The sequence below is a fragment of the Phacochoerus africanus genome, chromosome 5 (assembly GCF_016906955.1).
Source record: "Phacochoerus africanus isolate WHEZ1 chromosome 5, ROS_Pafr_v1, whole genome shotgun sequence".
NCBI lineage: Eukaryota > Metazoa > Chordata > Mammalia > Artiodactyla > Suidae > Phacochoerus > Phacochoerus africanus.
This window is the reverse complement of record NC_062548.1, coordinates 114,764,926-114,777,863: the sequence shown is the minus strand read 5'-3', so window position 1 is coordinate 114,777,863 and position 12,938 is coordinate 114,764,926. Positions and strand designations below refer to the sequence as shown.

At 55.6% G+C, this 12,938-nt stretch overlaps 1 protein-coding gene across 2 annotated transcripts in view; it reads left to right on the top strand.

The window, feature by feature from the left end:
• TOGARAM2 (TOG array regulator of axonemal microtubules 2) overlaps positions 1-12,938 on the top strand; it is a 57,917-nt gene that overhangs the window by 13,377 nt on the left and 31,602 nt on the right. The window contains exons 2-7 of one of the 2 annotated variants that reach the window (XM_047782352.1): positions 400-548; positions 2,268-2,381; positions 2,812-3,093; positions 3,971-4,182; positions 4,948-5,138; positions 10,501-10,547. In XM_047782352.1, coding sequence (XP_047638308.1) covers positions 521-548; positions 2,268-2,381; positions 2,812-3,093; positions 3,971-4,182; positions 4,948-5,138; positions 10,501-10,547 — 874 coding nt within the window. In that variant the 5' untranslated portion in view covers positions 400-520. Of the gene's footprint in view, positions 1-383; positions 549-2,267; positions 2,382-2,811; positions 3,094-3,970; positions 4,183-4,947; positions 5,139-10,500; positions 10,548-12,938 lie in introns of both variants that reach the window. The other variant, XM_047782351.1, reaches the window with a different exon arrangement.

Below are 12,938 nucleotides of genomic sequence, written 5' to 3'. Positions count from 1 at the left end.
ATAAAATTGTTTAAAGTCACAGAATCTGCAGCGAGACCCTTGTCACATGGCAAAAAAAAAATGAAGTTAGGGAGTTCCCATCGTGGCTCAGTGGTTAACCACCCTGACTGGTAACCATGAGTTTCTGGATTCGATCCCTGGTCTCGCTCAGTGGGTTAAGGATCCAGTGTTGCCATGAGCTATGGTGTAGGTCACAAACATGGTTTGGATCTGGAGTTGCTGTGGCTGTGGTGTAGGCCAGCAGCTGCAGGTCTGGTTTGACCCCTAGCCTGGGAATTTCCATATGCCGCAGGTGTGGCCCGAAAAAAAAAAAAAAAAAAAAAAGAGGAGTTTCTTGTGAAGTGGTTTGAAAAGTGTTCATGACTTGTCCTGACTTCCCGCAGCCTCTCCCCATTGTAGGTCCCTGGATGTTACAGCTCCGGGTACTAATACAGCTCTGGATGCCTGAGGATTGTACTTACGGCCCAGAAAACAGCTGCTGCCTCTGGACAACCTCCCAGGTGCCTTCTCTACCTAGGGCATGGGCACCCGTGACACTGTCCCCCCAGGTAAGGGGCACTGAGGTAGGTCATGGGGGTGGGCATCTTCCCTGGCTCCTCCCAGGGCTGCGCTCTGCCTGGGAGATGCACCCGGGCGGCCGTGCCTTTCCATCCCGCCAGGCTCTCATGGGCCCTCCCTGCTTGGCCTCCTGTGCGGGGGAAGGGATGGCTCTGGCCTCCTTGGCCTGCACTTGGCCTCCACTCTCTGCTTGGCTGACTGTGGTGTTCTGTGGGTTTGGCAGCGGGAGGATGGCGATGGGCAGAGGATGCAGGAGTGGGGGCTCAGGAAGGGCTGAGTGGTCCCATTTTCTCAGCTGAGTGGGCAGGAGAGTGGGAGCAGCTCTGTCGGGAGACAGGTTCCAGGCCTGGTGCGGCCCCTGGGAACCGGCCGTGTAAGCCTCGGTTTCGTCTGGGGAGTGAGGGGATCAGAGGTCCTGGCCTGGAGGAAATGGGTGCTCGTGAGGTGAGGAGGCGCTTTTCCTGGAGGAGCAGGGGCCTGGTGAGCCCTCGGGAGGAAAGTGGAAAATGCAGACTGCCTGGGCACTTCCGGAGACAGGTCACTGTCCCCCGGCCGAGCATCGGGGGCTTTCACGGATGAACGGGAAAACAACTGCACAGTTTAGTGCTGCCGCAGATCCTGGCTGACATTGGATACTTGGAGGGAAAGGGGAGGTGCCAAAGGCTTAAGAAAAACCTAGAAATTCAGAAATCAAACGAAGCTGGGATCCTATGAACCCTTGGGCAAGTCCAGCTCCTTTACGGATCTGGGAACGGAGCCTCGGAGAGGTCGTTTCCTCAAGGTCACACAGGTGATGGACCAGGATGGGAACCCCTGGGGATGGGGTCCTGGGTTTCCACTGTGTGGAGTCTTCTCCAGGTGGCGGGGTAGGGCCCCAAAGATGGTCTTGAGTTGTGCCCGGGAGGCGCTGAGCCACGGAGGTGTAGGACCAACAGTTCAGCTCACACAATGAATACGATTTGGTCCCTGTCCCAGGGAGGACGGGAAAGGCCAGGAGAAGCGAGTGAGATGGGGGGTGCCCGGGGTGCTGTGGGACTGCAAGGAGGGGCAAAGCTTCTTAAAGGAAGAAGCTCACGGTCCCCTCGCCCTGGGAAGCCTAGCCTGTCCCCACCCCTGGCCGGTGCTCTCGGCCCCCGCACTGTTGCTGCTGCTACTCACTGCCTCTCCCACGACTTCATGCCCCCCTGAGGACCAGTGACCATGTCACCTGGGGCTGTGAAGGGCCGAGTCCCTGATGGGGAAGCAGTAAATATATACCTGCAGAAGGGATCAGTGATGCCGTCCAGTGAGCTGGGGAGGTTCAGGAGAGAAGATGAAGAATCAGTGTAGGACGTGCTGATGAGGGGCTCGAGGACCCCCAGAGAGGGGCGTGGGACAGGTAATGAGAGGGGTACTGTGGGCGGGGGATGATGGAAGGCCTGGCTGTGTGAGCAGCCCATGTGAGACCGTGTACATGGGGGCTGGTGGGGGGGCAGGCAGGGGAGCCCATGAAGGCGGCTGAAAAGCGGTGCTGGGAGGAGGGGTTTGGAGCAAAGCTGGGAGGTCAGGCCCTGAGGGCTCGGAAAAGCTGGGGTGGGGGCAGCAAGCCCCCAACTGAGGGAGGGCCAGGCTCTGCCTTGGGGGCTGGGTGGCAGCATGCCTGGGTGACTGTTTCCAGTTCGGCTTTGGTGGGCTCCAACACGCCACTCTCCCTGTGCTTCCGGCCCCAGGCAAGGCTCTGGCTCCAGGGGCCGTGTACTGTGGGAGTGTCCCTCGTACCAGTGCCGGGCCCTGCACCCTCGCCGGGGGAGGCAGCGACTCCAGCCTGAAGACTTTTGGAGAAGGTGAGACTGGGGCAACCAGGCCTGGTGACATGGCAGCCTCTTGGGGACCTTTGGGTGGAGAATGGGAGATTCTACCTGGCAGCTGCCCAATCAGGCCAGTGACCACAGAGCAGAGCTTGGGCCTCGTCCTGGACGGAGGGGACGGGTGTGTTTTGATGCCCGGCTGTGTCCTCAAGCTAGCGATGGGTGTTATCTTTACCGTGGTCCCTGCTGAAATGCCCTTTGGTTTTAGGTGGGTCCTTTCAATTCTGTGCCTCAGGGGATGGAGGTGTAAGAGGGGCGCTGCAGGAATAGGGAAGTGGGGCTCTCCTGGTGTGGCAGGGCCCGCTGTCCCTCGCTCCGAGGCCTAGGCAAAGTTCGGCACCCCGGGCGGTGGTGGGGGGGAGGTGGGCTCCGCTAGCACAGCAGCTCTTGGCTCTGTCTCCCTCAGCCTCTCTCCAACCAACGCCCAGCGTCCTGCTGGAGAAGCCATCACAGCTCTTGAGTGGACATGAGGCCCCTGATGGCCTCAAGCTGGATGTTCCCCTGAAGGGCTGGCAGGCCAGGAATGGCCACCCCAGGAACCTTGGGACCCTGTCTCTGGGCCCCCACCCCGTGGTGCCACTGCCCTCGCTGGAGTCAGAGGCCAACAGCGCGGCCCGGGACACCACCCAGATCAAGGACAAGCTCAAGAAAAGGAGACTCTCGGAGGGCTTGGCAGCGTCTTCCCGGGGTGAGCCCTGCGTCCTGTCCACCTGCCACCATCCATCCAAGGTCAGGGACCCCCGACCCCCTGGGCTGTGAGGATCAGCAGGTGTCCAGCTGGCAGCCGGGGTCCATTCGGGGCTGGGCGGAGGGCATCTGCCAAGCCCCCTCGCCTCCTCCTCAGAACTCCGTTTCCCACCTGGGCCTCTGCAGCTGCTCCCAGCCGGCCTCCCCATCCCCACCCTCGCCTCCTTCTAGTCTATGCTGCGGAGGAATTCTTTTCCAACACAAATCTGATCATATTCTTCCTCCCAACCTAGCTTAAAACCACCCAGTGGTCTTCAGATGGACATAAGGACTAGCAGCTGCTGTCCTCACTCCTTATCCAGCCCTAATTCTCTTTCCCTTTCTACCCAACCTACCCCTGAATTATATTATTTTTTATTTTTTTATTTTTTGTCTTTTCTAGGGCTGCACCCACAGCATATGGAGGTTCCCAGGCTAGGGGTCTATTCGGAGCTGTAGCCACCGGCTTATGCCACAGCGCACAGCAATGTGGGATCCAAGCCGTGTCTGCTACCTACACCATGGCTCACGGCGATGCAGGATCCTTAAGCCACTGATCGAGGCCAGGGATCAAACTCGAAACCTCATGGTTCCTAGTCGGATTCGTTAACCACTGAGCCACCAAGGGAACTCCCTGAATTTTAAATAGGTGACTCTGATGGACACTTTCTATCAGATTGTATAGGAGCATAGCCTAGTGGTAGGGGTGGGTGCCCTCTCCTCTCACGCTCTTAGCTCCCCAGGATACAAGGCCCTGCTGCCAGTATCTCATTTAATCCCACCCCCATCCCCGCACTCCTGGGACTAACTTACTCCCCACCCCCTCCCTACCCCCACAGCCTCTCTGGATCCTGGGGGAGGCCCCAGAGGAGTTCCCCTGAGGACCACCATCCCTCGGGTCACCTCTCAGAGGCTGCTGAGGGTGCCCAGGCTGATGCCCCCCATCCAGAGCATGCCCACCACCCCGGAGGCTAGCGGAGCCAAGGAGAATGGCCTGGACCCACCCCAGAGCAGTCAGGGTCCCCAGGGGCTGAGACCTGGTGCCCAGGAGGTAAGGTCATTCGACTGCTCTAAGACTTGCCACCCTGTCCCTCTGTCTGTCTTTCTGTCCTTTCCCAACCCCTGCTCCCGAGCTCTGAGCATCTCTGGACGTGTCTCAGGGCTGCCCTCGTCTCACCTTCCCCCACAGCATCAAGTCTTGGCAGCCAGCCTGCCCCCAGAGATGCGGGGCCCCCTCCCTCTGAGCAGAGGCTTGGTGATCGCTTGTCCTAGTCCTACATTCAGTGCTTCCCAAGTCTTCTCTGGTCTAAATGTTACAGAATTCTTCAGGCTTCGGGCCTCCCCATTTCTGGCAAGAGAATGTGGCAGATGGGGAAAGAGATGCTGGGCCAGGACTTGGGTTCTGGTTTCCACACTTCCCTTTACTGCTGTGTGACCTTGGGCAAGTCACTTCCCTCTCTGGGCCCCAGTTTGCATTCAAAAGAGGGAACTGGACCTGATGTTTTTGAGGCTCCCTTTCAGCTCTCATGTCCTAGGATTTTCTGAAATGAGAAGCACAGGAAAACAAATAATAACAACAGAGGGGCTGGAGTGGGAATGAGGGAACCCCCTTCTTAGCTGAAATGGTGAGGAAACAATGAGCCCAGGGTCCCAGGTAGGTGGCTGGCAAGAGAACCCAGAGGCTGCTTGCCAGCATTGTCGCCCAGGTGGCTCTGGATAGAAAAGATGGCCCTGTGAGAGGTGCCCAGGCGGTGTGCATCCAGAGTGGAATGTTTCCTGGACCTGACCCCTCCCCCTTCCCCACCCCCACTGGCAGGTGAAGATCTCCCAGCAGTACCTGCACTGCAATGATGAGAAGATGCACAGGTCCCCGGGGGGCATTGTGATCCCTCCCATCCCAAAGGCCGGGGTGCCTGCCGGGACCTCCGCCTGCACACCTGGCTCCCTTCCCAGCCTCCCACCTCCAGGCCAGGACGTCCTCATGGGCCTGAGGCCACCCCCCACACGGTAAGCATCCCTAAGTCAAAGTTACCTTGCGGTCCTCTCTCCTCTAAATCCCCAGACCCGCTTGCGCTCCCCATGACGGAGCCTCCACGCCAAGGCAGAGCTCTGAGGGCCAGGTGAGTAGAGGCCAGGTGCCCCACTGTGAGCCTCAGACCTGGGACGGTCACAGCTCTTACCCTTGACTCCAGCAGGACGGGTGTATGGGCTTAATGAACAATGTCTTGGCTTCTACCTTCTACCAGTGTCCTGTCGTGTGTGGTTGCCGCAGGGATGAATTAAATACAAATTATTTTAAAGCTCTGTTGAAATCATGGTAGCGCTTTGTAGTGATGTATCTTCTGAATGGATACTGTGTATGGGGAGGAGGAGTCCATAAAACTTTTTTGGGGTCTTCATACCCTAAAAAGCCTAGGAACCATTAGGTAAAGGTAATGAATCCTGACTTAGGGCTTTAAGTGGGGCAGGCGGTGTGATCCACACAGCCAAGAACAGCCCAGAGTCACTAATGTTGGAGCAAGTGTGTGTGTGTGTGTGTGTGTGTGTGAGAGAGAGAGAGAGAGAGAGCGAGAGCAAGACAGAGAGAGAGGGAACACTCTTTGGCATCTGCTGTACTCGTTTTTTCTTCAAGCTTCTTCACTCTGTCTCCCATGCTGCCTCCCCTTCTGTCTGTACACGTGTCCACATATTTCCTGCTCCTGGTGGAGTGTGGGAGCGCCTAGATTTGCGTCTCTGCTTGGTTTTACCATCGGCCTCCTCGTTGATGTCTGCCTCCTCCCCATCAGCACTTCCTTCTTTCCTGCTCAGACACACCCCCAACCCGCCCAGAGGTCTTGCTGGCGCTCATGACTCTCTGGCCCCAGACAAGTGACATTTCCTCCCCTCCCATTGCTCTTGACTTTTTTTGCATCGTTGGAGCCGCTGATGCCCTTGAGCTCTTCTCCTTCCTGACTTTAAAGACGCCTCTCGACCTTCCAGACAATCTCCCGTGCGCCCTCTTTCATCATTGCTTAAATTTGTTCCAGGACCCTTTGCCCTCACCTTGTTCTCCCCTGGGAATCTGATCTCTGCAGTGGCTCCCGAGTTCACATGGGCTGGGTGACTTCCGCATCCCCTGCTCTACCCTGAGGTCTCCGGGAGCCAAGCTCCGTGCTTCCATCCTCCTGTGCAGCATCCCCAGGGTCCTCACGGCTGATGCAGATGCAGCGCCTGAGGCGGGGAGGGAGGATGTGCCACCACGGACGGAGCACCCTGTGTTTCTCCAAACTGCCTGCCTCCCCTGACTCCAGGTTTCCCCTGAGGTGTTGACATCCTCTTTGATCTCCTACTTTCAGCATCATCTCTGACTTTTGCTCCTGTTCCTAACAGGTTGCCACACCCTAGCAGGTCTTTCTTAAACAACAAGAGAAAAATACAAAAGCTGCCACCTCTTTCTTGCCCCGGCCCTTCCTCTCAGTTTGCACTTACGGGCCCCCTCTTGACCTCTGCCCATCTCTCCTGCCACGTCTCCTTGCAGCAGCCCGCGGCTTTCCATCCTAATCTGTTTTCATCCACACCCTGAATACGTCTTTACCATGCATCTCACTGTTATTAACTTCAGCTTAAAAGCAAGTCTCCTTGGCCAGGCATTCAGGGTGCCCCAGCCCATGCCCCCACCCCTCCACACTTCCTCTGTGCTGCTCTGAAGGAACCTGCCCACCCTCTAGACCCCCCTGTGTCAAGCCCTCCTGCAGCCCCGACACAAGCCTTTCGCCCTTGGCCTGCTGATCAGTTCCTACGTTTTTCAAGCCCCAGCTCCACGTCTCCCCTCACTCTCAGATCTTCATTGGCCCCCTGGGGCAGGAGGAAGGGAAGTGCCTTCTCAGCACTGACCCCGCAGCATCTGGCCTGCGGACTGCCCCACCACCTCTCTCCCACCGATTTGCTCAACTTTTACTTCAATCTCATTTGGATTCTTTAACTTGGAGCACTGCAGAGTAGGGGCCATATGTGGAAATCTCTGTGGCTCCTGAGGTATCAAGCTTGATACCTGCCATAGGTTAACCATGCGATAAGTATTTGCCCACTTGCTATCTGGTTGTGGCATGGATTTCTCTCCTTTGACTCTGCGAGGTGAGCAAATGTCTGGAAAGGAGCCTCCACTACCATTTCATCCATCCATCCACCCACCCACCCACCCATCTACCCATACATCCGTCCATCCATCCATCCATCCATCCATCCATCCATCCATCCATCCATCCATCCATCCGTGCATTCACTTACTCATTCTAAAGCTATTAAGCACCACTTCTGTGCCAGGCATTGTGCCAAGTGCTATGAAAACAAAGCAAAACAAGACAGTCTCTGTGTTCTAGGTGCTCGTGGGAGAGAGTTGCTCATAAACCATTGACTCAAAGTCCAACGAGGCAAGTGCCGAGAAAGAAGTCTCCCCTCATGGTGGGGGGTATAGTGGAAAATGACCTCAGTCAGGCTGGGACTTCTTGAAGGCGGTGAGGCCTGAGCTGAGTTTTGAAGGCTGAGGGGAAGTTGGAGAGGTGGAGAAGGAGGAGAGACATGAAGGGTAAGTGAGGCCTTCAGGGAACTGGCAGTTTTCCAGCAGCACCGTGTTTGTGCATGACAGGCAGGCGAGGTAAGCAGGGCCGAAGGGCGTGTAAGCTTTATCTCGAGGCAATGAGGGGCCACGGGTGGCTTTCTGGTGTGGAAGCGACATCAGATCTGATTTAGAAAGCCCACCAGAAACCACAGTGTGGCATGGGCTGTGCACGCTGAGTTGGGGGTGGAAGCTGCTGGGGGAGCTGGAGGAGGATGCGGCCAGGCCTGCTGGAAGGAAGCAGCACCAGGGTTTTCAGTGGCCTGTGCCCACCTCAGGCGGCCAGGGGCAGCTCCACTTCAGCCCCTCAACGCGAAGTTTTAGTATGACTCGTTATGTAGTAAGAGATAGGTATGGATCAGCCTTGGCCCAATCAGGAGAGAGAAGCCAATAGTTTGATAGGGGAAGTTGTTTGTTTATTTGTTTGTTTTTCCAGTTTTATTGAGATATATTTGACATATAACCGTAAGTTGAAGGTGTAGGGACATAATGATCTGATAGATGTGAATATTGCAAAATCATTGCCCCAGTAAGATGCCACTGCACATGCTTATAATTTTTCCCTTGTGATGAGAACTTTTAAGATCTACTCTCTCAGCAACATTAAAATCTACAATACAGTGTTGTTAGCTACAGTTGTCATGCTGTACTTTACATCCCAGAAAGCACGTATGATGAACAGGAAAAGTTTAATATAGAGAATTATTAACTGAAAAATGGGTTAGGAAAACAAGGAATTGGCTAGTAAAAAGTAAAAAGGATGCAGAGTTCCCTTCGTGGCTCAGTGGTTAATGAACCCAACCAGGATCCATGAGGTTGTGGGTTCCATCCCTGGCCTCCCTCAGTGAATTAAGGATCCAACGTTGCCATGAGCTGTGGGTGTAGGTTGCAGACACAGCTCGGATCCTGTGTCGCTGTGGCTGTGGTGTAGGCCAGCAGCTACAGCTCCAATTCGACCCCTAGCCTGGAAACCTCCATATGCCACAAGTGTGGCCCTAAAAAGCAAAAAAAAAAAAAAAAAAAAAAAACAACAACAACAACAAAAAACTAAAGAGAATGCTACAGAATATAGGAATTGTGAGTATAAGGAACAGTCACCACCCCTACGGCTGACAAAACACCTTAGGAAGGGCCTCCTCACTCACAGCCACGATAAAGCGCAGAAGGAAGAGCCCTCTCCCCATCACCCCACCCCAGCTAAGATCCAGACCTTGTGGGGGAAGGCCCAGGCGTGACTCATGAAGAGCAGAGAAATCACTGTGGCACTGTGCTGGCAGAACCCGCTTTGTTAGTGTGCTGGGCAGTGGTGGGTTCTGACAGCAAAGACTGTGGATAGGCTGCCTAAGCTGTGTGCCCTGGGGTGTCTGCTGGGTGCCCTGGGGTGTCTGCCTGCTGTCTCCGATCCACACAAGCTGTCCGTGTGGGTTCAGATCCAGCAGTTGTACTTGTTCCACGGAGCAGCTCTGAGTCCTGGCTGGTCGAGGCCCACCTTGCCGCTCCGGCCCTTCCATAGACCTGAGTTCCCCTGACTTCCACGGGCCCCTCGGATAGGGGGCCCTGGGTCCGGGCAGGCACTGAAGTGGGCCCTCCTACTGCCTGCCCTCCGGCCACCCCTGCCCGAGTCATTCTGCTGTGTGAATGCTCTGAGGCCAGAGCATAGCATGTTGTGTCCCAGGCCTTTCGTGGTGGCTGGTTACCCTGTCAGCCTCCCAGGGGGCTCTGATGTCTCTGAGTTTCCCAGTGAGAAGAGGAAATCCATGTTGGATAACGGTACACCTGGTCTTCACAGGAACGGAAGCCCCACCAAGGCGGGGATTGCCGTCTGTCTCGGTGATGCTCTATTCCCAGTGTATGACAGTGCTTGGCACATAGTAGGTCTTCAGTAACTAAGTATTGAATGAGTAAATAGTGCTGCCTATTTAAAAAATTACAATTAGGAGTTCCCATCGTGGCTCAGCGGAAACAAATCTGACTAGTATCCATGAGGACACAGGTTTGATCCTTGGCCTCAATCAGTGGGTTAAGGATCTGGTGTTGCCGTGAGCTGTGGTGTAGGTTGAAGACGAGGCTCGGATCCTGTGTTGCTGGGGCTCTGGTGTAGGCTGGTGGCTACAGCTCCCATTGAACCCCTAGCCTGGGAACCTTCATGTGCCACGGGTGCAGCCCTGAAAAGATGAAAAATAAAAATAATTAAAAATTATAATTAAACCCAGTGCCAAGAATGCCTCAGCTTCCCTTCCTGTGCCTAGTTTGGGATTGAACCTGTTACAAAACAGTGGTGATTTCTCATGGGCAGCAAAGGGAGGTCAGTCCCTCTAGACCCTGGGGGGAGGGGTTGGGGATCACTGAGCTCACGCGGGGCAGGGGGAGTTTGGAGACTTGAACTCAGTCTGCTCCGAGCTGGGAGGAGCCATCCCTCATCCATGGCAGCCGCTGTCCTGCCGACATAGCAGGGGACAGGGCTCCCTCTTGGACTGAGCAGTTTCCATGTGGAGACTGGCTTCCTGGGAGACTGATGGGCTGTGCAGCCAGGAAAAAGGCTCAGAGCCGTGTCTGGACAGCGAGCCTGCCCTCGAGTTGTCAGAAGAGGCTGCATCTCCTGCTTTGAACCCCTGGCCAAGAGCCCAATGTCAGGGCCCCCACCGGCCCCTCTGCTGTGAACACCCCCCTCCCCAGCCACTGCCCCATCCTGGAGCTACCCTTCCTAGGTTGCTCACAGTAGTAGCTCTTGCTTGCCGTCTCTCATGCTGCTTTTTTCTCCCCCGTTCTTTTAAGGTTGGTTCGGGAGAGGGGGCCTCGGGAGAAGACCCCCAGATCTCTGGGTATGTACTCGCCGTGCTCACTCCCCCACTGTTATTGGCTCTCCACTTCCTGAGCTGGATCATGGCACCAGAACCAGGGCTGGAGGAGATCTGGAAGCTCTCAGTCTCAAGTGCCTCATTTCACCGACGGGGAAGCAGAAATCACCCTGGGGCCACAGAGGGCGCCCCCCCCCCGCCCCCGCTCTGTGCCGGGCGTGCTGGGGTGCTCAGGCGCGAGTCGCTGCATGAGCACCCAGCTGGGAGAGAAGGCTCTGTCCCCATTGGACAGAGGAAGGGATACACTGAGGGTCCTCGAACCGGACCTTCTCCCTGGTCTCAGAAAGCAGCCTTGTCATGTTTGCACGTAGGTCGGCACGGCTCCAAGCCTGGCTCTTTTGATTTGTAGAAATGTTTATTATTTATGTATTTATTTGGCCACACCTGCGGCATGCAGAAGTTCTCAGGTCAGGGGTCAAACGTGCACCACAGCAGTGACAACGCCAAGTCTTTAAGCCTCTGAACCACCAGGGAACTCACAAGGCTGGCACTTCTGATGCATTGTGTGGCTGCCCCTGCACTGTTTTAAGCAAAGAGAGGATTCCCTCTTCAGAAAAAGTGAGAAATTAAACCACACCCCACAAACGCCTTAGGCAGCCAATCCCGGCAGGTTTCAGTGTTGGGGGGGAAGAGAGCCAGCCAGACTGGAAGTGAGGCAGGTGGCCAGCAGGAGGCCGAGGCCCAGAGAGGCTCTTCAGCCTGATGGCCTAACTCCGGGGAGACAGACGATGGAAGGTCAGGTGAGGGGACCTGGGCAGAGCACCCTGAGCCTGGGCCTTAGGCCCTGGGGGTTGGAGGCAGCTGCTGTGCTGATGGCAGCAGAGGGTGGACTCTTGTCCAGCTTCCCGGAAAGCCACCCTGTAATCAGCTCAGCAGGTGGGTCAGTTGGCCAGGAGGAGGCTGTGGCCCAAGAGGCTCCAGAGTCAGGATGCTCAGCTGGGGCTGAGAGGCAGGCCTGGCACAGAAACTTCCATGGAGGCTGTGTTTCCCTCCATCCCCGGCCAGGCTGTGGCAGGGTGAGCCGGGGCAGTCTGCTGTGATGCCCACGGATGCCTGAGTGTCCCTTAAGAGCTATCCCTGGAGTTCCCATTGTGGCTCAGTGTGTTAAGAACCTGACTAGTATCCACAAGGATGCAGGTTGGATCCCTGGCCTCGCTCAGTGCCTTAAGGATCCAGTGTTGCTGATCCAGCTGTAGCTCCGATTTGACCCCCTAGCCGAGGCACTTCCATATGCCTTGGGTGTGGCCCAAAAAAGACCAAAAAAAAAAAAAAAAAAAAAGCCAACCCTAAGAGTGCTGGCTTGGAGGTTTGGACCAAGAGATGCCTGCCTGTAACTACTCCCTTGTCTGCCTTACCAGCTTGCTGCTCGAGACCCAGGTCCCCTGGGGCAGGGGCCAGGCTGCAGGGACAGGCTTTCTAGGGTCTCTCTTGGAAGCATAGGTGAGAAGGGGGGATGCAAAGTGGCAAAGTCCTTAAGGGGCTCTCTGACCCTCTGGCTGTCAGCTGGGGACAGCATGGCCCAATGTGTGCACCACATCTGACACACAGTAGGGGCTCACGCAGTCTTGTGTGAAGCTGAGGGCTTCGCCCAATTTTGTGGCTTTCCTGCAGTCCCTGCCCTGGTCAGCTGGCACGTGGACACTGGGCTCTCAGCCCTGCCTTACCTCTGGGCAGATGGAGCCTCCACCACTCCTCCTCCTCCACCCTGGATCCTTCTTCCAGGAGGGATCTTTGGCAGAAGGCATGGGCCAGGCAGAGATCCGGGGTGACCCAGGAGCCCTGTGGATCCCCAGACTTAAGGAGCCCTTTCCAGCCTCAGGCAGCCCCAGGTGGTCCCCCCATCTCAGAGGACCCCTGATTTGCAAGTTCACTCAAGGACAGCGGACTCTGAACTTTGTGGGCAGGAGAACTGGGTTAACATTTCTTTCATTAAGAGAAAACTCTGCCTCTGTAACCAGAAATATACTCTTAAAATCCATTAATTGGGAAAATATGGACTCACAAAGAGAAACTCTGGATTTGATGCCATTTGGAAATGAATTTGTATTTTATCAATCCTACAAGCCCCTGAAGGTCCCTGGGTCTCAGCGTCCCCATCTGTAAAATGAGAGCATTGGGCTGGCATCTGTTCTATGGTCCCTTCGTGCCATGTTATAGTCTCAGACAGGTGCATGGTGGTATATGGCGGTGAGTGGGCTCATTTTCTTTTTCTTCTTCCTGAAGTACATACACACGTGTCAGGTAAGATAGACTTAGATTCTCAGGAAATATCTTAAGCCTCTTAGATAGCAGATCCCCCCCCCACCATTTCCTGCCCAGCCTCCTTGCTCCCTCTCATCTTCGAATAAGGTGTGT